At 37.3% G+C, this 25129-nt stretch overlaps 8 protein-coding genes across 11 annotated transcripts in view; 1 reads left to right on the plus strand and 7 right to left on the minus strand.

Annotated features, from left to right (window-relative positions):
- The window catches only part of LOC108100507 (adenylate cyclase type 2), a 45337-nt gene that overhangs the window by 11815 nt on the left and 8393 nt on the right, over positions 1-25129 (plus strand). For 2 of the 3 annotated variants that reach the window (XM_017204458.2, XM_017204459.2), the window contains exons 3-9: positions 15577-15710; positions 16055-16252; positions 16339-16449; positions 17445-17639; positions 18043-18270; positions 21437-21564; positions 23839-23997. In XM_017204458.2, the coding sequence (XP_017059947.1) occupies positions 15577-15710; positions 16055-16252; positions 16339-16449; positions 17445-17639; positions 18043-18270; positions 21437-21564; positions 23839-23997 (1153 nt within the window). Of the gene's footprint in view, positions 1-15576; positions 15711-16054; positions 16253-16338; positions 16450-17444; positions 17644-18042; positions 18271-21436; positions 21565-23838; positions 23998-25129 lie in introns of those variants that run through there. The other variant, XM_017204460.1, reaches the window with a different exon arrangement.
- Positions 227-925, minus strand: LOC108100513. Its single transcript, XM_017204468.2, has 3 exons — positions 804-925; positions 560-730; positions 227-507 (listed from the first exon to the last, which is right to left on the minus strand). The coding sequence occupies exons 1-3, from the start codon at positions 874-876 to the stop codon at positions 266-268; spliced, it is 486 nt and encodes a 161-aa protein (XP_017059957.1). The 5' UTR covers positions 877-925; the 3' UTR covers positions 227-265.
- Positions 1608-2405, minus strand: LOC108100514. Its single transcript, XM_017204470.2, has 3 exons — positions 2283-2405; positions 2055-2225; positions 1608-1994 (listed from the first exon to the last, which is right to left on the minus strand). The coding sequence occupies exons 1-3, from the start codon at positions 2371-2373 to the stop codon at positions 1774-1776; spliced, it is 483 nt and encodes a 160-aa protein (XP_017059959.1). The 5' UTR covers positions 2374-2405; the 3' UTR covers positions 1608-1773.
- LOC122319883 lies at positions 2718-3541 on the minus strand. Its single transcript, XM_043207697.1, has 5 exons — positions 3361-3541; positions 3251-3292; positions 3133-3203; positions 2909-3074; positions 2718-2851 (listed from the first exon to the last, which is right to left on the minus strand). The coding sequence occupies exons 1-5, from the start codon at positions 3476-3478 to the stop codon at positions 2766-2768; spliced, it is 483 nt and encodes a 160-aa protein (XP_043063632.1). The 5' UTR covers positions 3479-3541; the 3' UTR covers positions 2718-2765.
- Positions 3570-4370, minus strand: LOC108100511. The gene is made up of 5 exons (XM_017204464.2): positions 4243-4370; positions 4147-4182; positions 3995-4080; positions 3781-3943; positions 3570-3722 (listed from the first exon to the last, which is right to left on the minus strand). Exons 1-5 carry the CDS (start codon positions 4361-4363, stop codon positions 3640-3642), a joined length of 489 nt encoding a protein of 162 aa, XP_017059953.1. The 5' UTR covers positions 4364-4370; the 3' UTR covers positions 3570-3639.
- On the minus strand, positions 4550-5770 carry LOC108100510. Of its 2 annotated transcripts, none has more exons than XM_017204463.2 (4): positions 5568-5770; positions 5413-5507; positions 5204-5360; positions 4550-5141 (listed from the first exon to the last, which is right to left on the minus strand). In XM_017204463.2, exons 1-4 carry the CDS (start codon positions 5755-5757, stop codon positions 5056-5058), a joined length of 528 nt encoding a protein of 175 aa, XP_017059952.1. In that variant the 5' UTR covers positions 5758-5770; the 3' UTR covers positions 4550-5055. The 2 variants fall into 2 exon arrangements, with proteins under 2 accessions (XP_017059952.1, XP_017059951.1); XM_017204462.2 differs by having other exon boundaries at positions 4550-5147; positions 5568-5766.
- On the minus strand, positions 11428-12206 carry LOC108100512 (putative peroxisomal biogenesis factor 10). The gene is made up of 3 exons (XM_017204467.2): positions 12033-12206; positions 11811-11979; positions 11428-11749 (listed from the first exon to the last, which is right to left on the minus strand). The coding sequence occupies exons 1-3, from the start codon at positions 12081-12083 to the stop codon at positions 11481-11483; spliced, it is 489 nt and encodes a 162-aa protein (XP_017059956.1). The 5' UTR covers positions 12084-12206; the 3' UTR covers positions 11428-11480.
- LOC108100509 (serine protease 7-like) lies at positions 18293-20268 on the minus strand. The gene is made up of 4 exons (XM_017204461.1): positions 20175-20268; positions 19706-20014; positions 19262-19631; positions 18293-19199 (listed from the first exon to the last, which is right to left on the minus strand). The coding sequence occupies exons 2-4, from the start codon at positions 19767-19769 to the stop codon at positions 18593-18595; spliced, it is 1041 nt and encodes a 346-aa protein (XP_017059950.1). The 5' UTR covers positions 19770-20014; positions 20175-20268; the 3' UTR covers positions 18293-18592.

Consider the following 25129-nt stretch of genomic DNA (forward strand, 5'->3'; position numbering starts at 1 on the left):
ACATCAGGCTCTCCCCATTTCCCGCATTTTCCCCTATATTTCCACTTTCAATTTCCACCGACGGCTGCCTTCTTTGCGTTTGTTGTTTTAATTAAATTTGGCTCACTCGGGCTCAGTTCATAATGATAATCACAATAATAATAATGATGACAAAACAGTTGCTTTCACTATTAATTTTTGATTAACTTGTGTCCACTGAGCGGGTTAACTAGAAAAGTCAAATTAATTTGGGATAAACATTATATTTGGAGTTTGCAGACTTTGATTAGTATGAAATAATTTCAGAGTTGTATTTAAAATGGAAAATGAGATCGTACGCGAAGAAAATTAATGAAAGTGTTGTTAGGCATTTCTGTCCAAAGTTCATTGACGCAGCTCCGCTTTTCTTATTATAACAATGGTGATCGCACTGACTGCAACCCACTTTGAGATTTTCACTCTTCTCATTAACTAGAATCGAACATCCCAAATTCGGCGACCAAAAGCAGCAATAATTTTTAATAGCATCTGTTATGGGATATTCTGAGTGGAGTAGAATTCTCTTTCGATGACAACTTACGGGTTATATCATAGATCTTTGGTACGCATTCTGGGAAGGCACTTTCATTTTTGAAATATTTTCTAGTAACGGCTACTTTATCATCTGGATGGCAATAAAATCCAGTAACGCGGTCATTATTGGTTTTGAGCCCCGAACAGTTTCCACATTTATTTCTCATTCCTGGGATCGCTAATAATACAATTAATTGTTACTTATTATTCTGGTAATTTATAACATAATTATAAATATGTGTCTTACTTACTATGATCATCATGCTGCCAGGTGTTTTTGAAAACCGAAAGAATCAGAACCAAGAACGTTATTGTAATTTTCATTAAAGACTATTTTTTTGAATGCTTTGTCGTTGTTGACTTAGTCAGTAATCTGTTTTTTTTTTGACAGTAATATGCTCTTTATTTTAAACAGAATTGAAATGAAAAGTTGTATGATCATATTGAACTTGAAGTCTCAATAATTCAAGTTCAATATGAACATGCAACTGCTCATCAACAAACATTAAATTTTAAAATACAAATAGTTAATGTAAAGAGCGAAAAAAGTACGGATTGGATTTTTAATGCATTGTAACCTGAATTACTATTATTAGAGCTTATTTGTTCTTTCTGCAGTGACACGATGCAAAATTCCCGACAGCTTTGGCAAGCAATATTATAATCATCTCTGATGCTTTCACCCAGAAGTACTGAACAACCCAATTCTGGTGACCAAAAGCAGCAGTACTTCACAATTTCCCCTAAAAAAACGATTTTTTTATCTGGAACTAGACCCAATTTTCATTGCAAACTTACTAGTCAACTCGAAATCGTTTGGTACGCAATTTGGTAACAAATTTTTCGTTGAATTTAGTTTGAATCTCACTGCTGTCTCGTCTTGGTAATAACAATTGTAACCTGATCGATCGCCATGCTGATTTGGTATCATCGGACAAGCTTTGCAATCTAAAAGATACTGGTAGCCATTAGAAAAAGATAGATGTAAAAAAAACACTCAAATGACTTTTGTTTGAGACGTCACTTCCGCATTTCGCAATAAAAAACAGAAGAAGTAGTAGCAATTTCATTTATTAAAATTTGAATTATCAACTTGAAAATTTTTGAGAGATATAACCTAGGTTTCTTACATATTTTTTCAAACATTTTTTCGTACAGCAATAGTATAATGGTATTGTTTAGCCGATTCTGGGATGAAATTTTAATAATGTTTTTAAAATGTCATCCCAGAACCAATGCTAACAAAGCCATCAAAGGAAATAGAAATCCATATCCCAAGATTTGAATACTCCCAGCCTTGACAAAAACATATTCCGACGATCCCGTGCAATATCGTTTGCAAATTGCGCAGTAGTCAAGCTTTTTGTCGTACAATCGCCTTCCAATGAGGACCGAACATCCCAGTTCCGGTGACCAGAAGCAGCAAAACTTATCTATGGCACCTATTTTTGCATTATTTTATTTGTATAATAAGTATTATATGTTAGACAGTGAGAACTCACGGGTTACCACATATGAATTTGGCACACATTTTGCATAAAGATTCTCATCTAATTCATAATTCCTTGAAATTGCCTTTTCGTCTTCGTAATGGCAAATGAATCCCGGATTGATGTGAAAGTTGTTTATATGTGAACAGTTTCCGCAAACAGGAAAAGATTTTATGCCCTCAGCTTTGTGAATATAATTTAATAGTCAGTGTCTGAATGCCAATGAATTAAAATATTTACCTTTATAGTAAGCGGAGGCGGTATGCAATGTAATGAATAGTGTAACCACTAGAAATTTCATTCGGAAAATTTTATGATAGGAAGCGAACATGCCTTAAAATCAACTGTCAGCCTGCTGAATAAACTTTATGATATACCATAAATGATTTTGAAAATCCTTATGTTAATTATAGGAACGTATTCTAAAATACAAAGAGAAACACCTGAGGCTAAAGCCAAAATAAGAAGATTCCTTGTATTTTTATACCTAATGGTTTGCACAAGCAACCTGTTGTTCCTTTTAGATTTTGTTTAACATATCTTCTCCTCAAAAGAAGCAATGCCCTTGGCATATTTCATGATACATATACGCATAAACTCATACAAACTAAGGTTAAAGATGCCTTTAAGTTTGTACTTTTTCGTCCATTGCTTTTTACTCAACTTAAACCATAGTAAAACAAAAAAAAAATTCAATTTATTAATTGTACTGTTTAAATTTAGTTACACTTGTGTATTTTCAGTTTTGCGTTGTTCCCTTCTTAAGAAATAATAAGAAGTTATTATATAAAGGAAATAGATTGTAATCACTGTTAAAGGTATTTTGTTAATAATAACTCTTACTTTCAATTTAATTATCTACTCACCGCAGGTTAGGAAAACAAAAACCCAGTAGGAAATGCAGTAGGGGAGACTATGATTTGCATAGATATTTATACCTTGTGCACATGATACTGAGGCATAAATAATCACGTAAATTAAATACAATGTTTCAGTTACTATGTAGACCAAAATTGGGGTACAGCCTCTTTGCTAAGTTTAACAATTATTAAAGATTTTCCATGCTTATTTTTATTTTAGTTATACTTACCACTAATACAGAATAGGATAAACACATAGCTGCGACCAAATGCAATGCTCCCCAAAGAAGATTTGCCCAGTCTATAAACAATAAAACAGTGACATGAAATGAACAATTTGACAATTACCTGAGAACGCATCATCATCATCATCTGTGATATACCTCATTCCTGCAATATAATAGTCAATAAAAATTGTTTTTTTTTTTAATGTAAAGTTGGGGTTAGGGTTTATTTACTGAAGAATTCCACGAGATGTGCGGCACACAGACAAAGCGTAAAAAACGCAATGATTGTGCAGCCGATTTGCAAGCTTGTACAATAGCAAAACCGTCGTGCTCGCCACATTTCATTCATAATTTTTTTTGGTAAGGTTTACATTTTAAATTTTGTTTCCACACATGTGAAATTGACGATAAATACAATGGGTTACTTATGTACCAAATATGAAATATAAATGGTATACTGACATTACTATAATTTTATTTTTATTTTTACTTTTTTTCATTTACATTTACTTATTCAGCAATATTTTCAGTTTGTCTTTCCTTTAGCTCCCGATAGTACGAATAAATGATGAACATAAAGTACAACGTCAGAGCTAAAATAAACAGTATATTTATTTAGATTTAGATATATCTACAAAAAAATATTCTTACCAAGCCAAAATACCACGTACAACCAATAGGTAATATTATGCCAAATGCTTTCATTTATTATTAAATTGGTTCCTAATGACGCTGAAATAATGCTGAATAAAACCAGGTAGACTGCCTGAACCACATACAAAATCAGAGCTGTCCAAAACGTCCACAAATATTGCTAAAAATGTATATTCGTTAGTAGGGTGTTATTATTTTCATGACTACGTACCGATATAACTGCAAATATCAGAAATACTGCTGCCAAAACTGATATTATATCCGGAATAAGTTGTAAGACGGTGTAAAGTACTTGGGCTTAATTTTAAAAAGAAATAGTCACCAAATTATGTTAGTAGATTTGGAATACGGATTACGTTTTACCTGGGAATTTATACTGGATTTCTCGGGCATAAGTTCCTATAAAAAAATTTAATTACTTTTTCTAAGTTCATTTACTTATTATAGATATTTATTTACTGTTTAAAAGAAAAAGAATATAATCAATATTCATGCCAGCCAAAAATATTCCAAGCAGTGCAATAAAAATGCACCCCGTTTGTAAAGATATACAGAAGCAACATTTTTTGGCCACAATCATTACTAGATATTTTGTCAGTATATGCAAAGCTGACTAATCAAAAAATATTTTTCTTTAAATTTCTAAATTACAACTATTTTCCCTACTGCATCCAATTAAAAAATAAATTATTTTTGAAAACTATTGTCTTAAAATATTTTTAAACACTATAGAAAAAAAACCACCATGTAAAATGTTAGATAAAAATGATTTTCTTGTACCACATTGCGTATACGTAATTTATTTACATTGCGGAAGTTTAAGGGAAATATTGTTGGATTGCTTGCCCAGATGTTGGTGCCAAACTTAAACGAAATTGCCTCCTCATTTTCCTCTTGACTGCGATGTGGATGTGGGGAGTATTAACTTTTTTGCATAATTTCAATTTAAGCAATTTGTATTATGGCCTCATTAGCATTAGCCCAGAATTTCCTGCTCGATGTGTGTTTGTGTGGGTGTTTCTGTATGTATGTGTGTGTGTGTCAGGCACGCGTGGAATCGTTTTCAGTTCTCATCAAGATGCTAATGAAATTATAAAGAAAATTGAGTCTGCCATATTAGCACAGCAAAAAAAAAGTTATCCACACGATGACAGTCCTATCACTTGCAGAACATGTGGTAGATAAATCGAAATAGCTTTATATTTTGATAGCTTAAAACATCATTATGTGAAAATATTTTGGCTTAAGTAGGTAACATCCTTTTAATACAGCTCATTTTTCAACACACGGCGGTCTGAATTCCTCTGGATGCCCTTTTACATAGTAATATGAGTAGACTATAAGCAGGCAAAATATATCTATGGCTGGCAAAGTCTGCAAATTATTTATAGGATCAAGAGATATAACATTAAGATATTACCGAGGGTCACCGCATTAACCAAAACATATAGAGATAAAGATAAAGCACTTCCCAAAAAAGGATTTCGAACGTTGACAATTGCATTGAAGACAATGTAGTACGATATCATGTGGATAATAAACAATGCCATCCATATAAAAACCATTTTTATATATTTCTAAAAAGAGTGGGAAGTTGAATAAAATACGTTAAAGAAATCTAAGGCTCACCGTCAAAACAGAAACCAACAGAATAACTGCAGCTGCAATCATCAGAAGTATATGAAAAACATTAAACCATTTCGCCCATATATCTGTTTTAAGTGCTGTAATTTTTAAAAGCCTAAGTACTTTTTGTTTTTCTTATGGAATGTCTTAAAACTTACTATTTCTGTATATAACCTCATCGACAGTGGTTCCCGCATTGAGAAATCCAAATATCAATGTGTAGAACGAAATTATAATACATCCAGATGTGAGGGAGAGACAAAACAAGAATTTTCGTGTTACAAGCCTTCTTAAACATGGCATCAAAAATACAAATTCGTAGCAATAAATTTCCAAAACTAGCCTCATATTTGACAAGTAACTCTTAACTCTTTAAGCTTGAAAATCCTTTAAAACTAAAGCCCCCAATGATTGTGCCGCCCACCAACTGGCGAAACTCAATCGCTGCATCTCCTCTGGTTTCAGGTCACTGCAGTCCATCTTCCTCAACAAAGTTTCAAAACGACCTCCTTCCTCGCCAAAACTTTAGCTCTACAGAAAGTTGGCCAAAGTCCCTTGGCCTTTTTGCACAACCACTGAGTAAAGTCAAATGACTGTTTTTTTTTTGTGTTTTTTTCTGTTTGTTTTAAGCGTTAATTGAAAGCAGCAGCCGTCTTAAAAATTAGGCTTCAAATGGACTGGTTAATAAAGGCGGATTGGTTGGGTTTGGGCTTTGGATTAAAAAAGGTAATTGGGATTAAACCACTATTAAAACCAAAAAAATAAAAAGGTTTTTGAGAGTTAGATTATTGTTAATAAAAGTTGTAAAATGCAAATACTGATCACTGTAAATCAAATTATTTTTAAAGAAAGTTTTCCATGTCATTTTCCATTTTTAAATATTTTGAGTTGCTTATGACCCTTAACGACATTGTTTCTTGAAAATAATGAAGCCCAATATGGCATTATTACATTGTGGCCTGCTAATGAGGCTAATCAGATCAGTGTATTGTGCGCCCAGACTTCATTATCCGCGTACACCATATGGAGGCTCCACTTTTGATTGATTGCCGCATCAATTTATTTGTCATTAATACTGCCATATTAAATCGAGTAAGCAACGTGTTGATGGCCCATTAAATGCCGGCAAAAAAAGAAGGACAACCAAGCAGACAGAAAAAAAGTTAAAGTAAAATAAAAAAAAGGCAATGCCACATATCATAAGGCTCGTTTTCTTTTGGCCCCGTCAACACATCATCGATCGATTGCAGGACCAAGGACCATTTCGAATCTCTTTCATCCACTTCCACAAGCCATTGGCAGCTCATCTATCATCATTGCCCCGAGTCCTTTCTATCCGGGAATGCTTTTACTGTATCCTGCATCATCCTTCTGCCTTCTGCCACCGATTGACACCCTAGCAAACCCAATAACCCAAACACCCTAACACCCCAACTGGCGTATTTATAGCATCTTAATTGAATTTCAATTTTCAATTTCGCTTTTAATTGAATTCAATGAAAAAGTGTCGATGAAACGCTATTCAAACCCCCTTCCACTTTTTGCCACCCATCTTCAGCCGTCAGCATTCGATTCCCTTGCAGTTGTTCTTGTTGTTGTCGTTGTTGTTATTGTTGTTGTTGTTGTTGATGCTGTTTATTCAGCTGCCAGTTGAGCGCCGCCTGGCTGCCTCTTGATGGCCACTAAAAAGTCCCCAGTGAGCCTCTGTCCCCAGCACTGAAAGAAAATGTACCTAAGGTCCTTAAACTAAGCTAGGTCCTCATGAAAGTTTCATCGTTTCAAAAGGTTATGATGGTTAAGTCGTAATATGAACAAGTTGTTTTTATTTCAAGGCTTTAGGGCACTAATATTTAAAAATGACTACTGTTTTAAATAATGATGGCTTTTAACTAGTTAAACAAATATTTTATGAACTGTATTAAAAACTGTTTTTAGAATGAATTGTAACTTAATTTTTAATGAAGAAACAACCTAAATATGTTTCATTTTTACTTTCATTTTTTATTATTATTATCCTTTATACTATTTTTATATTAAAAGTTTATATATATTTTTCAATAAATCCATATAGTTACATAATTTTCTCAACGTATAATCCTTAGTGTACTGAAACGACCCACAATTGGCTTGATGTGATTGCGCTCATATTTTGCACTCTGATTGGTTTGTGATTGACTGAAAAGTTGTAAATTGATTCGACTGTGAGTAAGTGTGGGCCAAAGCGAGATAAACAAACCAATTTCGTTGGTTAGTGGGTTAAGCAATAAATCAAAAACCAAAAAGTCAAAGCACCAGCACTATTTGAGCAATAATTGCGGTTGGTGGTGTTTCATGTTTTATGATATACACTCGGAGGTAAAATAAAGTATAAACAAAAAAGGGCTGAATCATTCTTAACCAAGATTCCAATGCACTGTCATTATAAACTCTGGAATAAAGAAGACATGTGTCACATACATCATAATCCTGTAGGAAAAAAATCTGTCACCAGCAAAACAACTCAGACAAATAGGAATTCAAATGAATGCAACTTGCATGCGAAATGAGAATTCCCGTGAGAAATGGCATCGCAGCATCTGAATCTGAATTTTTATCTGTTTCTGTTTCTGTATCTGTATCTGTAACTGGCGATGAATCTGCATTTTGCCGACTGTCTGGCTCCCTGGCTGACTGGCAGTCTGGCAATCTGGCTTATTATGCGACCACCATTCCTCAGTGTGTCTGCTCGACCGTGCCATCTGGTTGTGAGTTTGTATTCATCATGGAAACATGTGTGCACCAGAGGCTCAGCCGATATGAGATTTATGCCACTCAACGCAAGACGAAAAATGTTCCCGACAATAGAGCCTCCACATTTCCACATTTGCATTCCGGGGTTGAAGGTGACAACAGAGGTCCTCCGTTCCGTTGAAAGCGAGTATTTCGCGAAATTGGCCCCCAAAGATAAAGCCAAGCAAAAATAGAAACCAACCAAAAAAATATATGCATGCAAATTACTTTGACAGTGAATTCGAGCCCCGAGCAGTGTCAGCGTTTTATTGCTAAAATATGCACATTACAAATCCAGATTTGTGGGATTCGTATCTTGATATCGTGGGTGAAGGTTAGACTCCCCCACTTTCCTTTAGATGAAATACATCAACGTTTAATAGCAAATTGATAGCGACTTGCTATAAATTCAATATTCATGTCAGCAAGAGATTTTTCTTAATCGATTTGAGGGTAAAGTGTGTTGCGATATAAACGTTTGACTTCCCAGTGATTTATAAATGTAGAGAAATAAGATTTGCAAATATTGCAGCAAGAAAACAGGATTTTAAATCGATTTGAGGGTAAAGTGTTTAATGGAACAAACCTTTGACTTATCAATGATTTTTAGATTTAGAGAAATTCGATTTCAAACAGCAAAGATGGCAAGGAAAAACACTTTAGGTTTCTACAACTCAGATTTATTCAGAATATTTTATCCAATCGATTAATTTTCCTTTCAATTATTTGTTAACTTGACACCTGTTCCCAAAAATAGTTTACCTTTTTCTTATACTCTCCATTTGCTTACTCAAGTAACCAAGAGAAAGGGATGTTTTCAAAGGACACCTATTGGGATTTCACACACTATTCGGCCATTATGAAAATTGAAAGCTTAAGCATTTTGGGCTTGATAGCAGACTGGCTTTCGTGCCGAAGAACCAAAATGAAGGTAACAAGAAGCCAAAAAGACAAGTAGAAAGTAGTGGAGAAAAGCTAAAAATAAAAATTATTTGATCGAGTATAAGATACCTTAGAATGTAGTTTAGAAAAATGTAAGGCAAACTTGAGTGAAACGAATTAAATAAATTTAAAAAAGTGATATAATTAAAATTGGGGATTGTAAAAGAATATTCATTATATTGGATGTACGATTTCCCAATAAAATGAGTATAAAAAGTATTTTTCCAATTTTAATCTAAAACTAAAATATTAAGTTATTTCATTTTCTTTTCTGATGGGTGTGTTTTATTTAATACCTCGTAGACGATAGTGGCCCTCTAGAAAAAGTGTCAACCGAAGCAAATGGGCAAAGGATGGCTGAAAGAGCTAAGAGAGCTAAAAAAGGTGGCTGGAAAATAAGTTCTCGATGTCAACGGCAGGCTGTTGTGCCGCTATGGCTTTTGTCTTAGCCATGACATTATTTACGAGCATCGTGCCAGCGACACGCACAGAAAACCAAATAAGCAGCTGCGTTCTGGCCTGTGAGTTCTGGGCTAAAAGAATAGAAAAGAACTCGAAGAATACGTGCCCCGCAGGGTCGACTTCGGTGGCACGTCTATTACCTTAAACGTCTGTTGCCAATTTGGCTTCCTTTTGCCACGAGCAAAGTAGCTTTGGCCAAAGGCTCCGTTCGCATTGACTGCACCTTGATTAATGCGCTGCCACTATGCTCCTTTTTTTTCCGGCTTCGCAGGATTCATCCTTTCAGTTTCGCCATTAGCAAATGCGGTGGCCATGAGCACTTTCATTGTTTCGCTTCCTTCTTGCCTGTTGTTTTGTCACCAATTTGCTCGGATCTGCTGGCTGCCTTTCTGTCGCCCAAAGGACTATTATTTATTCGAGCTAGGTGTTGATGGCTCCTGTCAGAGAAGTTGATGAATTTGCGGCCGACGGTGATGGAAATAATAAGAAATGGTGCCATCATCAACAGGGAACATTTGCTGAACAAGTCCTTTTTCAGCAGGCTCACTAAAAGAAAAGGGTCCTTTTGCATTATTGCTTTATGTGCTTTTGTTCAATTGAGTGGGATGGAGGCAATCAAATAAATAAAATAAAAGCTCCGCCCATAACCTTGATTACTTTGGTAAGGATTCTGCAAACAAATATTTGATCATAAGAATTCTTTTGAATTGTTTTGGGGAGTTAGATATTTTAATAAACTAATAAAATAATAAACTCTTTATTTTTCATTTTTAGAAACTAAAAAGAACCTGTTTCGTTTATGAATAAATATATATAAAATCATAAATCTTGTACAAATATCTAAGAAAGTTTTTGTTATATTTTATAGTCTTGTTTACAAGCGGATAAGCCCTTTAAACATGCGACCCACATCACCAAAAACATCTCCTTCTAATATGACTGAATGGTGCGTGAGGGTACATACAAATAACCCTAAAATACACATTCCCACTGAATGGGCTATAAAATCAAAGTGAATGCAAACAAATCGTCCGTTCGAGCAGATCGCCTGACTAAGCCCCGAGAAAATGTGGACGATGTTAGGTGGCTATGGCGGAAATCCCTTTCAAGGCCTCGCGCTTAAATCGCCAACTTTCGAGTCCTTCGAAAGGACAACCCGGTGTGGCATTGGTGTCTGGCAAGCTGCTTGCCATGCGGTTCACGATTCAGCGCAAAAAGCTTGTAATTCCTGTCTCAACCGGAAGGGATGCAGTTTACAATTTACCATTTACAATGTTGCAGCAGGTGGCCGTTGCAACGGCGTTGTGCAACGAGCGGAGTGGCTGTTTGGTTGGCTGTCAGGCATGTGCGGCATTTGCAGCCATGCATTTTGTTGCACTTTATGTTTTCCACCCGGGCCGACGGGTCGTATGTGCAATATTTCTCGCATCTCCATTGCCAACGATGGAGCAATGGTGTTGCATACTTGCCGGCTGCCTTAAAACCGAAGAGCAAAGTATTTGGAAAATTCCAATATAGCAGCGAGGCATGTGCACATTTGCTAAATAAATTAAAACTGGCAGGAGGTAACGAGTCAGATATAAATTAAATTTACTAGTTGTCTTTTTCCTCGGGGAATTAAAGTTTCAACAGATGCAGATGCACAAATGTTAGTCTGGTATTTCAATTAGTAGTTATGAAAAAACTGTCAAAACCGCATTTCATAAATGGTTTGTAAATTGAAAGCCACAAATATTTTAAATTTTTAATTATGTCTAGTAATCGAATACCACACAGTTAAAAAACTTTTAAGAGGAAAGCAAAATAATTTGACAGATAGAATTACAGATTTTAATCAAATCGTGATAGGACTTTAAAATAGACTTTTAATTTGCAAAAAATGATTATTATATTGAGTATTACAAATATATTCGGAAAATATGTTTTCTTGACAGTTGTTTTTGGCATATAGGACACTTGCTGGAGAATTTCAGAGATGATTGAATGCACTTGCCGCAGAATATGTGACCACACCTGGTTGAAACTGGATCCCGCTGATAAACATTTGCCAAACACAAAGGACACTTAAAGCAGGGCGAATCCTCTTCAATTTTCATTGGTGTTGGCTCTGTAATTAAAGTGTATTCGTCCAGAATGGCCTCATAAGGGGTTTTTATTTCCCTGAGTTCTGAAAAAAAAAAAATGAAAATAGAAAGAAGAAAATATTAAACCTTTCTGGAAGTTGTTACCTATTTCCTTTTCGATGTTGAATAAAACTTCATGTAAGGTCTTACAAAGTGTATAACCTGAAGGGTTTATACGATTTTGTATAAGAACCACATTTTCTTTTGTAAATATCATATTTATTTGACTGATCAGGTTGTGTCCCGTGTTTAGCAAATCGTTAAGGTTGTGCGGCTGTAAAAAACAGGAAATTTAAAAGCTGTAAAGTTAAATTGAATACAAACTACCATATCCCATGTTTTCGGTGCTTGAGCTCCGTAAGTAATGATTTTAGGCATCCTTCCTAGATTTTCAGAATATAAATCACTTCAAATTTAGTTATTTCACAAGAGTATTAAATTGTTTTTTTTTTTTTCGTAACCACATGTATTTAATTTTATTTCATCCACTTGAATTTTGTTTGTGACCTACTGGGTCATTTTTTTTTGTTATTTTTTTTCCTTGTGGTTCTGGGATGCAGTTTCAAGTGAGCCAGTTTGAAAGCAGCTTCACCACTAAGCCGGTTACCCAATAGCTTAGCCAGAGGCTGGGGTTTAAGCCATCTTGTGCTTTTCCGTTCGGGGCTGCTCTGCATCTTTAATGCGATGGCAGCCCACATGAAAATTCGTTGGCAACGAACTCAATCCCCTAATCGCCTGCCCCGCCCTCCCGTCTGCAGAATCCTCGCCAGGATTCCTTGACAATGTGTCCACACATACTTAATCACATGGAAGGAGAAGCCGTTGCGGATCTCAGCATTTCAGCTGCGGGATGAAATAAAATCTATGCCAAAAGCTTCGGCAATGTCGCTGCTCTTGTCGCTTCTTCTAGTCTAGGTTGTCTGCAACTGTTTCACTTTGGCCGCTTTATTTTTTATGAGCCATCGCGCAGATACTCGCACGAGGGTGATTCGGTTTGATTGAATGGAAAACGCGAGATATTTTTTATGTAAAGTCTTCCACGTAAAAGGAATTCGCAATAAAGGAGCTATTGATAAAATTTATTGCCTACATCAGGGGATTTCATTTTGCTGATTTTAATAGCAACCCATTTTTTAAAAAATCCGAGGCCAGAGATCAAACGGTTTTCCCTTTCAATAACATTGCATTCTTCTATGGAAGATACAAAATATAAATCCGAAATTTGATTAATACAATAGCAGCATAGATCTCAAGAGAGCCATATGGTTGGTTAGGTATTATTACAAAAAAAAAGTAAGATCCAAAAAAAAATTAGTTTGAGTACTTATTCCTTTAGCCTTCATATTTATGCATTATGTTTTTTTAAGGCAAAACAGAATTACTACAGGCAGTATATAATTTATCTTTTGTGTTCCCCAGATATCATTACTTATTTTCAAGAATAATAATCACTGCAATTTCTCTGGATTATACTTCTATTCTAAATGACAAATCGGTCCACCCTGACCCACTCGAACTTTTACACACACACACACACATGAGTGTCTGTCACTCTGCACTTGTGTTTGTGCTGGCGCTTATAAAAACACAGGCAAACTCATACACACACACACACACTTAAACATCCAAGCTCTTGGTTCGTGTCAAAAGAATTTCTGTTTGATTGCAGAGAATAAACAAGTGAAGGCAGCTCCATTCCCCGTACAACATGTAGATGTAGAATGTGTTGCTGTCCTCTGCTGTTTGCCTCTCGACTTATTTTTCCCGCCTGTGGCTTTCCCTGAATTTTTCACTTAGTCGCTGTGCAGCAACGGGCGAATCCTAAGCTTAATGCCATGTCGACAAGGCGGTTAAATGCGGTTTCCATTTATATAACCCGCCCGGCAGCTGTAATATATATTTTATACCTTAACCCGCTACTTATAAATAATAATGCATTTCAAGCGCATTTTCCTCCTTTGAGGTTCTTAATGTCTTCTTTATGTTTGTAATTCTTCGGTTTAAAATGATAACCAAAATGGTTGTCGTAAATATAAAAGCAACCGTTAAAAATATTTTCTTAGAATCTGATAGGCTTGCTGAAAGGATAAATAAAGCTTATCTGAAGCCTTACTCTTAAATAAAAATGAATTGCGAATTGAATGGCTTTGTTTTGAAAATTTCTGTTAATTTTTTTTAAATACAAAAATTGCATATGCAAAGTAAAGTGTTTTTAATAGAATCCCTAATAAATTAATCTTAGTTTGTGTTTTCAAAACCACGAAAAAAGTTTTCATTCAGTATTTTGCATAAGTTTTGCATATTTTTGTCATTTATTATGTATGAAATCGAATACGGCACAGGTTTAACCTAAATTTTTCTGTTTTGTTAGAATTTACATATTTTAATCAAGCCTTGTGTTAACAGATTTAAAGCTTCCAAAAAGGCAACAAATTTCCCCTAAAATAACTTTGCAAACCCTTTTTAATGTTTACACATTTCATTGTGCCAATAATTTGCGGGTGTGTCCCTCATTAATTAACCAGACATAAGACCACTAGACAAATCCTCTTGACTTCGCCACTCAGACTTGTCTTCATTCATGTTTATTAAGGGCCCTCAGACTGGCCATATATTGATTTATCGAATCGACTTACGTTAGCTGATAAATAGGGCCTGTGCGAAGGGGAAAAAATCAATTTAGCTGGCAGACAAAAAATCAAGTAACCAGAACAGAGCTATAAATAGGATGACCGCAACGAAAACAGACTAATCTGTTACCAAATATCCATCCATTGGCCTATCTGCCATGTCTGCGACCATAAATAAATCAAACACTTGAAATGACCCCAGTCAATTAGCGAGCTATAAATCTGTGCGTATCGATTTACAACTTCTACAAAGAGGGAATTTTCAACAAGGGCAAAGCGAACGCAATATGCTAATTTCGTTGTTGAGAGTAATTTAAGTGCGTGTACGAAACTTTTATGGGAAAATTTGAGTTTGTTTGCCTGTTGATTTATTAAAGTGGCGAGCGTGTGTGTTGATACTATTTTTGCTTAATTGCAGCTTTGAAGAGCGATCGATTTTATTTTGCTGGCAGCATTTAAAGCCCCGAAATATTTTTAACCTGATTTTAGTTTATCATTTAATTCGAATTGTTTATTGATTAGGCTATTTCTGAATCAGCTTCAGGAGATTTTCATTTACCCAAACTGCTATTTGTTTCCACTTGTATATGCATTCCTATATCCAATCCCGACTTCACCCTCTGGATCCTGACAGCTCAATTAAGTTGCGTTTCAAAGACAATTGTCTGTGAAATTGAAAGGCGGTGGAATGGAGTGGATGTGGAGTCTTTGCCAAGTATACAATTTCTTTGCGTGAGCGTCTGAGAAATGTATGCCACTGTTAAATGTCAAATTTAAATGCCAGACAAGCCACGTTCCTTCAGTGGGCGGGCAATTAATTCCGTTTAAGAAGTCACCCATCACGTACCGAACCAGAAATTGCTCGAAGGCTGACGAACTTAAGTTCAGGATAAGCCAATTAAGATTATGGATTTATGCTAATTTTAATAAGGTTATTAAAGTGCGAAGGCAGATTGAAAGTCACTGGTGCAAATTGACAAGCATCAGCATTTATAAACTTGATTTTTTTGATTGGTGATAACTTTTTATTAAAGTTAGATAAATTTTTATTTGTTCTCTACTTTAAGATATATGTATCAATATATTATCATATACTTTTCAAGTTAATATGGGCAGCTCGAATTGCGCACATTTTCTTAAATCCCTACACATCTTCCGGGAATATTTTTCTCCCCTCTTTTCTTTTAAAGAAATAACCTGCTAATGGATGCTAATAATTCCCACTTCTGTTCTTCTTGCAGCTGAGGACATCCACCTAAACGATTTATACACCCGCTACCGCCAGAGACTCCGCAAGTCGCTCTTCAGATCGGGACTGCTTACTTCGCTGCTGGCATGTGTTGTGTCCATAATAATTGGCATCATCTACGACCAGGTGAGTCCTTAACACGTTTAGATTGCTGCAAGTATTTAATAGCTTAAGCACTGAAAAAAATATCCCAATGGTTTTATTTCCGTTGTTCGATAACTTTGGAAAATAAGTATTTAATGTATAACATATAATAATCCTCTTTATAAGGGTTTGCTTTAATGTGAGAAAAGAATTAATATTTAAAAGGTTTTCAACGTAGATGAGCTTGGAAGTATTTCCTTCTGTTTATTTTCGGTAAAAAAAAACTATAATATAATATTATACGATTATATAATATTTCAATATTTTTTTTTTACCACATTATATTGATAACCTATTTCTCTCTCTGTTACAACTGAAATCCACAGCACCTGGGACAGACTCTGCTGCTGGCACTGGCGGCCATAATCTCGGGATCCATCCTGACGGCTCTGCAATTTCCGGCCGTGCTGAGCTCCCCGGCCGCAGCCTTGGCCTTCGCCATCGTCACCACCTTCTCGCTGGGCACAATTGCAGCCATCACCGGGGATAAGCTGGCCCCCCTGCCCATGTACGCCCTCTTCCTGGTGAGTAGAGAGAGAGAGTCCTGTGCTCTATGCCCAGTGCACTGCACTCCTTAAGGGGATTATAATGCTCAAGTGGCCCGTTGCAGTGCATCCACTCCATGCTGCCCATTTCGTGGCCCGTTTCCGTGGTGCTGGCCCTGTTCATGACCGCCATTCACATCGCTTACCGCATCGGCGAGAATCCCAATTTGCCAATGGTAAGTGCCGCATTCATTTGCATTCTCCGCGGAGCCCCATTAATGCCCTCCACACTCTGGAGATTGGATTAGTTTTCGTGTGATTCGCGTTTACAATCGCACAGAATGTAGAACGAATAATAAATGGGGATTACCGTGGATCAGAATGAACAATTAATTCGAGGGCACCAGCATTCTTACTATAAGCAAGCAGAGTTCAGAGTTCAAAGTTTTTGTGTTATTTAAAATATTAGAAAAGTTTAATATTATTTTTTAACTTATAAATATTTACAAAATGTGAAAAAAATGTTAAAAATATGATTTTTACTACTTTTAGAAAATAAAAATAATTAAATAATTTCATTTTTAAATAACGCTCAAAAAATTACACATCTATAAATTTAATTACTTAGAAAACTGAAAAACTGGTAGGTTACTTATTAAAAGATAAAGGTTTTTTTGCGCTTTCTTTCATTTGTTTGCAGTAAAAGATTTATTTACTAAAAAATCCCTTTCAGCAGCCAAAGACTTTTCAAATGTAATTCTGTTTTATGGCGAAGCTCACTGTTTGCTCAGTAGATAAAAGATTTATGTTTACCCATGGTTTTAGTTGAAAACCCACAGCCATAGACAAACAAAATCCATCTCTTGAGCGCAGTTTTTCATTTAGCCCATTTGGTGGAACTGTTTAATTTCTTTTGCGCTGGCTGGATGAGAAATAATTTGTTTCCCAGCTCCCTTCTCGTTGCAATTCCCCTAACTCTCCTAATGGGTTGCGGTTGCATCCGCGTTTCCTGTTCCCCTAATTCCCCTTCCCCCTTCCCCTTCCCCTGATTCCCCTCTCCGTGATTTGTTAATTAGGTTGCATCGTGTTTTTTGTGCCACTCTGCAAGGACACTGAGATGCGCTCGGTGCCAGCTGGTAATTGCCATCCCGGGTTAGACATTCATTATTCATGGAACGTGCCTTGCCCTCGTCCCCCTCTGTTTGTATACGTATTCTTGTTTCTTCTCCAGCTATTTGGGGAGATTGTGATGCTGGCCAGCGCCTCCATTTCCGGGCTCTACTACCGCATCATGTCGGATGCGGCACACAACCGGACCGTCGACGGAACCCGCACGGGAATCGAGCAGCGCGTGAAGCTCGAGTGCGAAAGGGAGCAGCAGGAGCAGCTCCTCCTCAGCGTCATTCCCGCCTACATTGCCGCCGAGGTGGGTACGAAAAATCCAAACAAAATACATTTTTCAGGGCAAAAAATGTGATTGAAAGCGACTTTTGAAGGAAAATGTAATGTTTTGCAGGAGGGAGATCTAAAACTAAACATTTGAAAGCCATAGTTTAAGCAATTTAAAGCCGATTTCTTAGTTTTTGTACAATATTTCATTTTGATGAGGATCGATTTTTGACCTCTGTTAATGTCAGATATTACAGAGTTTTAAAGTGGTTTACAATGGTGCTGAATAACTTTCATATTTCATAATAAATTAGATGTTAGTTATTATAAATATCCCTCAAAAAATCGCTTTGGTAAAGTTAAATCTTTTTCCAAAGGTTCGGATAAACAATTCCTTGGTAGTAATAATACCGATGGTGTTTTTTTTTACTCTTCCGCAGGTGAAGCGCAGCATCATGCTGAAGATGGCCGATGCCTGTCAGCGAGCTGGAGGACAGGCGTCCACTTCGGCCACGCGATTCCACGAGCTGCATGTCCAGCGCCACACGAATGTCACCATTCTCTTCGCGGACATTGTCAACTTCACGCCCCTTTCAAGTTCTTTGACAGCCAGCGACTTGGTCAAGACCCTCAACGATCTCTTTGGACGATTCGACCAAATAGCTCAGGTAAAGTTTACTTAACTTCAGCTACTAAAAGTCGAAGTATTATTCTTTTTCAATTAGCACTACTTTATTCGATTAAATTAAAGAGTATGCATGAAACGAAGTATTTATATGATATTTTAAATTATATCACCCAAATCAGCCACTTCTATTAACTTTAAAATCAAATTAGTATTTTTAAATTTACTAGTCTGTCTGTCTGCCTGTCTGTACTAGTCAAAATCGGACACCTATATCATAAAGCTGCCATATGAACAATAGTCGAAAATATGGAAAATTAATAGAAAAATCGTCATAGCTTCCATGTTGTCTAGCCTCTAGGCCTCTAGGTAGTACGTTTGGATTCAATGTCCTTTAACATGTCTCTTATAGGACTGATCTGATCCATGATCCAGTTCTCGAAAAAAGTAACGTTTATGTAGATACCTGGCCATTCGGTCTGCCCGCAGTGCCGGTGTCCATAGGACACGATACCCTCCAGGACCCATACATCATAGAACGACGACATCAGAGGGCCACCAGAGTCTCCCTGGCAGGCGTCAGCCTCTCCTCCAGCGCACATTTGACTGGTTGCCAACGATATGTTTTTTTTCGAATATTGTTGTTTACACCAAGCCCAATCCACGTAGCTGACTCGCGCTTTAAGCTTTGTGCGGCTAAAAACATTGCGATTCTGAATGGTATGTTCTGTGTCTCCCCATCCTGCCGCGGTTAACCAGTAGCCAGGATCAAACCACGTCCTACGCACAGAAGAAGGCAAACAAACAGGTGTGATGCATGGCGAATAGGCAACCCGTCGCTTCAGACGGATGAGGGCAATATCGTAATCGTAACTAACGTGGTTCCAGCGTTCGTGGATTATAATCTCTTTGATGTCCCTTCGCACTATGCGAACATCTCTGACATGATGAATGCCCAATATTACGGAGACTCTGGGAAATTCGATTAACAAGTTAGCCGTAAATATTAATTCCAGATCCCTTCATAAACTTACGGCGGTTCGTCCAGACAATGGGCTGCCGTCAAAACATAATGGTGGTTGATCAGATTCCCCGCACATCTCTTCGCTTCTTCAAGGAACTCCAGCAAAACCATCCAGGCAAACTCTCCTCGGACGGAAGGACAGGCATTGCTATAGCAACGTATGTTAGAGTTTTTTCCGCAAACGGACAGATCGGAAACGAAGTCGGTATCCATGGTGCAGCAGACAAGTCTCGGGTTGTCGTAGGGGTGACAAATTGATCTCTCTATGAACCTCCTCTCCGATAGCGATCTGGCTTCCTCGCTTTTCCACGATAAGGCCATGCACCGGTCAATGTCTATACAATACCCATCTCGATGGTTGGGATTTTGGCACGGGGTCACTGCGAGCGGGGTTTTTTTTTTTTTTAAGTAATCAGTAGCGGGCCTTGAGGACCTCTTCGCTATTGGTACTCACGGTTTGTTTGATTTGCGTTGCAGAAGACTTGCAGGCACAGAAGAGCCACAGCGAATACCTTCATTGCTCCTGCCTTAGATCAATCTCAGCTTAGTTCTATTAACTGAAGGCGGGCTTTATAAACTATCTCGGTATCAGCTGCGAGCTTTCTATGTGGCTGTCAGACAGAGATCTACAACACCTTGACTCCTCTAAGAACCTCCTCTCCGATCGCGTTCCTTATCTTCTCTTATAACCCGAGAAGGTCGTGCGCTGGTCCAAATAAAAAGTCAGACCACGAGTTCTTCAAGTGATAGGATGTTACAAAAACTATGCGACAATGAAAAATAATGAAAAGCAAATCAAATTGTATTCCAAATTATTTATATTTAAAACTAGATGAACCGGCGAACTTCGTACCGCCTTAAGCGTAGCTTTGATGCACTACTTAATTTAATATAGCTCACCTATCTTATGTATGAGTACCTACCTATTCAATTTGAACTGGAATCTATAATATCTATATATAGTTAGCATGCTAATCACGGGCCAGGATATAAACTTCAGTCAGTCCAGGGCCCCCTACAGAAATATTTATATTTACGGGAGACAGGCAGGAGAAGGATGTGCCGGCGGGAGGCGGGCTTCTCTTCAGGTGTGCATATCGAGGGGGAGTCGTCTAGCTGCTCTTTATTTTCCGCGTTCACGTCTGTACTTTTCAAGTTTGTAAAACCGACTTCCCGATCGGCGGGCAGCGGTAGTTGCTCGAAGCCCTTATCGCTGCTTTCGTGCGAGCTGTCGTCGTCCCCTTCTCTTTGCAGCTTTCCTGCCTCGGCGTCACTTCGTGTGATCGTGCTGCTCTCTCTCTCTCGTTGGTTGGCTCTGCCGCGGCAGAGCATAACGGTTTGATCGTTGGCTCTGCCGTTTGCGGTGTTAGTGAAAATTTGTGAGGTCATCACCCCACTCAAAACTGTTTCTCCGGGCCAGCTTAACCATATGTACATGGGTGTGGCGGGGCCGCGTGAAGGATACCTCACAATATATAAACACATCTACACAACACTGGCTCAACATATTTTGCACCAGCTACATGGTTGTAAAACTAATTAAAATTGTTTGCCATGATACTTACTTACCTTGAAAGTAGGCATAAAATTGTCTCGGATTACTTTTGTTGCGCCAAATGATGTCATTTGAAAGCAATTATTGTATTGCTGTATATGAGTCAAAAAATGATTCGAATCTGGCCCATTTCCGGAGACCAATGAATGTAGTGCCTCTGGTGGTGGTACCAATGGCGTCAATTTGACAACAACGTCGTCTTCCAAACATGACTTTATAATTTCTGTACAAAATTTACTCAGTTCTAGGCCTATAATTACCTACTGAGTAATACCTACTGAGTTTGCAATGTACATATAAGCGGAAAAATAAAATTATTAAAACATTAAAAACCTCAAAAATAATAAATAGTTTTTTAACATATGTGAATCTTAACCATCCTCAAATCCCCTGGAATACACACTAAAAAATTAGCCAAATCAGACAAGCCGTTTTCATGTTATTTTGTGACAACGGAAAACGGGTTTCATTTTTATATATATAGATAATCGCAACTAAATGAAATTTGATTTATTCGATTCCCATCCAATGTTGTTTTTATGCAAACATGAAAACATTTAATAAAGTAAACTGTATGATATGTGTTCCATATATTCCGTTAAGTAGTAATTAATTGGCTTATCCCCGCAGGAGAACCAGTGCCTGCGCATCAAGATCCTGGGGGACTGTTATTACTGCGTGTCGGGACTTCCCATTTCCCGGCCCCAACATGCAACCAATTGCGTCAACATGGGCCTGCAGATGATCGACGCCATCAGGTGAGTGTGTTCGAGTTGGCCAGCGCTTTTGGCCCCTTTCCCGTTTCCTCCCTTTGGACTTTGGTCTGGGTCGCTTTGGGCCTGGTCCGTTGGTAATGCAAATGTTTGCATTGGCCCCGTCATCGGTTGTTCGACTTGTTTGTCTTTCGCTCCTGGCCAGCCTTTGACTTTCAGTCGGAGCTCCTTCGGCCAAGGCCATTTGACACCGTGATTGTTGGCATTGCGGCCAGTTGAAAATCCCGGCTGCATTCACTGTTAACTGAGCCATAAATCGCTCTTTGTTTGCTTGGTTTTGGACTTGGTTTAAGGTTACAGGGAAAAGCTGTTTATTAATGTTTTAAAGGTGAAAATGAGTTCATTCGAAAATTTTATTTAATTGCATTATAAAGGTAGCTGCACAACCATAAAATAGTTTCATACTTACTTTAATTGAGGTAAAATGTGTGTATTAAATTAAACTGAATACATAAGTTTTCTCTTTTGTTGAACACGTAACGAACTGTTATATTTTTTAAAATTTTTACTCAGTTGCTGTTTTTGCCCTGACACTTTTTTTAATATAGCTCAGAGCTTGAATATAAATAAAGCACCAAATACGTTTTAATACAATGCAAATGCAAATTGAACACATAAACTCGAATTTCTCCTCAATTAAAAACGTGACAGCACACTGGATATGGCATTTTTGTCTGTGACAGGGTTCGAAGCTTTAATTGCCGCCAGATATCCGCAGATATATTTCGTCTGAAGTCACTTCCTCAAACCATCGGTTTTACGGCGGCCCATTAAAAACGTATTATGCAATAAAGCCGCACGAACGAGATGGGAAAAGCTGAAAGCCAAACAGCAACATCATAAAATACAATAAACAATATCGACACAAAGGCCATTTTATTACACGCGAGAATTTATGCACAAGTGGCCTCAGGACCAAGGAACCTCTCATTTTGGCCTTTTCTGGCCTTTTTCCCTGCCTTTTATTGGACTCGGTGCTTATTTCTATTGTTTATTTTTTGTGCGCTGGCCCTCCTTTAATTCGTTGTTTCCCGGTGCCGTGACCTTTTAATCTTTTGCGACGGCCAATGCCCCAGAGTTTGGCTTTTTGTTCTCGCCACAAACTTGGCCCGAAGAAGAGATACTCGTGCTGTTGACTTTTGCGTTGCTTAACAAGCCAGCCGGGGAAAATGCCAAAAGTTTTCAACAGAAAAGGAAACATCATTTAATTATGAATTGCATTTCCTTTGTCCGAAAAGCCTCAGAATTATGAAACTTTAATAACGGCCGCGAATTGCCCGAGAAAGTATGCTATGGATTTCGATGCAAAGTCACTGGATTTTATCTCTATTCGTTGGGAAAACATTTACATGAATTATGCAGTTCAATCAGAATTTCGCAACTTTTTGTTTTCGTAAACTTTGGCACTCAGATATTCAGAAGCCCCAAATCCGGATTGAAAATCAGATTTCTTGTTTGCTTTTGCGGGCATATCCATATCCTCCTGGCCAAATGACCAGGAAGGGCGAAGGCAAATAAAACCCTGAAGGGCTCCCAAGTGATTTGGCCTTCGATGCGGCTCATTTGACCCCGATGGCAGTCGGGCCAAAGAAAACGCTGGTTAACGTTAATAACTCAAGAACTTGTTTGTTGCCTGGCCTTCAGTTTCTAGCCACTTTCTACGGCAGAAGGCAATACAAGAACTAAAGTTTCTACTAGAACAACACTAGAAATACTCTTCAACAAAATGTGATACTTGCAAGTAAAATAGAAATAAATTTGATAAAGGAAATATAAGAAGGAAATATTTATTACTAGGAAATCACTCTTCTTTTTTTAATTGTTTTCATTTTTATTATTTTTAATTTTAACTTTTAGGCAAAACATATTAATATTAGTTTTTCAAAAATAATATATATATATATATAATATATTTCCCAGCTAAAGAACATTACTTGCTATTATGTTTCAGTTGTTAGAACAGTTGTAACACATATATTTAACAATGTTTTTAGTGTACCTTCAAGTAGTCCTTTGTTCCTTCTCACTGGCTGATTGCTGTCCATATAAAACCCGTACATCGGGACCGAAGTCGACCTGGTCTGCTTGTGTTTTATGGCCCATAAAATTGTTAATACGACGGGACCAACTAGCCTGTAGTTGTGTGCACATTTCCTTAATAATACATCTGCGAGTGTGCGCTGCTTTTGTGCTCCTTTCATTGTTTGCCCTTCATGTTTTTGTAGTTTTTGTAGCGTTGTTGTTTCTTTTCTTTGGCAGACACGTGCGTGAGGCGACCGGCATAAATGTTGACATGCGAATTGGCATCCACACTGGCAACGTTCTCTGCGGCGTCCTTGGCCTACGAAAGTGGCAATTTGATGTTTGGAGCGACGATGTTACATTGGCCAACCACATGGAGAGTGGCGGTGTCGCCGGGTAAGTGGGGGTGCACTAAAAAAAAAAAACCTTGCCGAATATAGCTGATATAATATTATGTAACTTGTATAGAAAAATCACCTATTGATATTTTATATTAATCCCTAAAATCACGGAAAAAAGAAGATTTTATACAATTCATCTTCAATCTGTCCCAGGGTCTAGAAATATTAAAAGGCATTTTTTACCAATCAGAAAATCAATTTCAATAAGCGAGTATACATAAAAAGTCCTTATGTCTGTTATTAGTGATCTGTTCAACTCAAATAATATTAAAAGATTTATATCACAACTTATAAAAAATGGAATTCTTAATTCGCATGTCACAAACTTCTAATCAAACATTTAATAAAATTTATTTGCTTTCTTAAGTAGGTAATAACTTAGAACTTTTTTTCGATATACTAATATTTAAATGAAGGGATTAGCTCATAACTATTTTTTACCGTACATGCAAGTGTCTTTCCTCATTTCGCGATTATTCTTGTACGAATGACAACGATGACGAGCGAGGCGAACAAAAATAAATAAACAAAACGGAGAGCCCGCGGGTGGGCCGAAATGGGGTTGGCTGGTGGTGGCGGTGGGGTTCCCCTAATGGCGGTGGCAGCACAAAGCGAGTCAAGCAGTTGTAATGGCAATTTAAATTAGCCTCGGCGTAGCCCCAATTAAACGAGCTCCACGCTTCGTGTCTGGATAGCATCCGCCTGCAAAGGTTAAGGAGAGCTGCACTTCAGCAATGGAACCAAAAGTATACAAAGGAATTTTCATTTGAAGAATTCCTACATATGCTAAAATTAATTAAACGCACCGTCACGGGTTTCCTTTAATTAAATTTTTGAGTTGCATACGAGATGAAGAATTTCAAATGAGAGTTATTTTGTCAAGTTAAAATAATTGTTATGAGCTGCTTATATTTTAAACAAACTTAAGTACATGAGGTGCTATTTTTATTAACTTGAAACAAGAAAAATTCAGAAACAGATAAATGTACTCATTTCAATGCGTACATTTTTTTAAAGAGCCTTTTCCGTATAATTAAATTTAAAAAAGGTTACTGTTCCACTTGGCTTTTACCAAGAAATTCCGTGTGTTTGCTTTGCAAATACCAAAGTTCTAAACTCCCCGCCCT

The sequence above is a fragment of the Drosophila ficusphila genome, unplaced genomic scaffold, assembly GCF_018152265.1.
Source record: "Drosophila ficusphila isolate 14025-0441.05 unplaced genomic scaffold, ASM1815226v1 contig_286, whole genome shotgun sequence".
NCBI lineage: Eukaryota > Metazoa > Arthropoda > Insecta > Diptera > Drosophilidae > Drosophila > Drosophila ficusphila.

Excerpts from the sequence above, each read along its gene's own strand:
- LOC108100513 (XM_017204468.2), bottom strand. The coding sequence starts at position 876 with ATGAAAATTACAATAACGTTCTTGGTTCTGATTCTTTCGGTTTTCAAA. Across the intron at positions 731-803 it reads CTGGCAGCATGATGATCATA|CGATCCCAGGAATGAGAAAT; the intron begins GTAAGTAAGACA and ends TTGTATTATTAG. Across the intron at positions 508-559 it reads AAAGATCTATGATATAACCC|ATGCTATTAAAAATTATTGC; the intron begins GTAAGTTGTCAT and ends ATCCCATAACAG.
- LOC108100514 (XM_017204470.2), bottom strand. The coding sequence starts at position 2,373 with ATGTTCGCTTCCTATCATAAAATTTTCCGAATGAAATTTCTAGTGGTT. Across the intron at positions 2,226-2,282 it reads CGCCTCCGCTTACTATAAAG|CTGAGGGCATAAAATCTTTT; the intron begins GTAAATATTTTA and ends ATATTCACAAAG. Across the intron at positions 1,995-2,054 it reads AAATTCATATGTGGTAACCC|GTGCCATAGATAAGTTTTGC; the intron begins GTGAGTTCTCAC and ends ATGCAAAAATAG.
- LOC122319883 (XM_043207697.1), bottom strand. The coding sequence starts at position 3,478 with ATGAATGAAATGTGGCGAGCACGACGGTTTTGCTATTGTACAAGCTTG. Across the intron at positions 3,204-3,250 it reads TGATGATGATGCGTTCTCAG|ACTGGGCAAATCTTCTTTGG; the intron begins GTAATTGTCAAA and ends TATTGTTTATAG. Across the intron at positions 3,075-3,132 it reads TATCCTATTCTGTATTAGTG|CAAAGAGGCTGTACCCCAAT; the intron begins GTAAGTATAACT and ends TGTTAAACTTAG.
- LOC108100511 (XM_017204464.2), bottom strand. The coding sequence starts at position 4,363 with ATGATTGTGGCCAAAAAATGTTGCTTCTGTATATCTTTACAAACGGGG. Across the intron at positions 4,183-4,242 it reads TATTCTTTTTCTTTTAAACA|GAACTTATGCCCGAGAAATC; the intron begins GTAAATAAATAT and ends ATTTTTTTATAG. Across the intron at positions 3,723-3,780 it reads GTACGTGGTATTTTGGCTTG|CTCTGACGTTGTACTTTATG; the intron begins GTAAGAATATTT and ends TGTTTATTTTAG.
- LOC108100510 (XM_017204462.2), bottom strand. The coding sequence starts at position 5,757 with ATGAGGCTAGTTTTGGAAATTTATTGCTACGAATTTGTATTTTTGATG. Across the intron at positions 5,361-5,412 it reads TGTTGGTTTCTGTTTTGACG|AAATATATAAAAATGGTTTT; the intron begins GTGAGCCTTAGA and ends CACTCTTTTTAG. Across the intron at positions 5,148-5,203 it reads GGTTAATGCGGTGACCCTCG|CCATAGATATATTTTGCCTG; the intron begins GTAATATCTTAA and ends AGACTTTGCCAG.
- LOC108100512 (XM_017204467.2), bottom strand. The coding sequence starts at position 12,083 with ATGCCTAAAATCATTACTTACGGAGCTCAAGCACCGAAAACATGGGAT. Across the intron at positions 11,980-12,032 it reads CACCGAAAACATGGGATATG|CCGCACAACCTTAACGATTT; the intron begins GTAGTTTGTATT and ends TGTTTTTTACAG. Across the intron at positions 11,750-11,810 it reads CAACATCGAAAAGGAAATAG|AACTCAGGGAAATAAAAACC; the intron begins GTAACAACTTCC and ends TTTTTTTTTCAG.
- LOC108100509 (XM_017204461.1), bottom strand. The coding sequence starts at position 19,769 with ATGAAGGTATTCGCTGTGGCTCTTCTGTGCCTGCAAGTCTTCTGCAAC. Across the intron at positions 19,632-19,705 it reads CAACGCAAATCAAACAAACC|TGACCCCGTGCCAAAATCCC; the intron begins GTGAGTACCAAT and ends CCCCGCTCGCAG. Across the intron at positions 19,200-19,261 it reads CATTGTCTGGACGAACCGCC|AGTCTCCGTAATATTGGGCA; the intron begins GTAAGTTTATGA and ends CGAATTTCCCAG.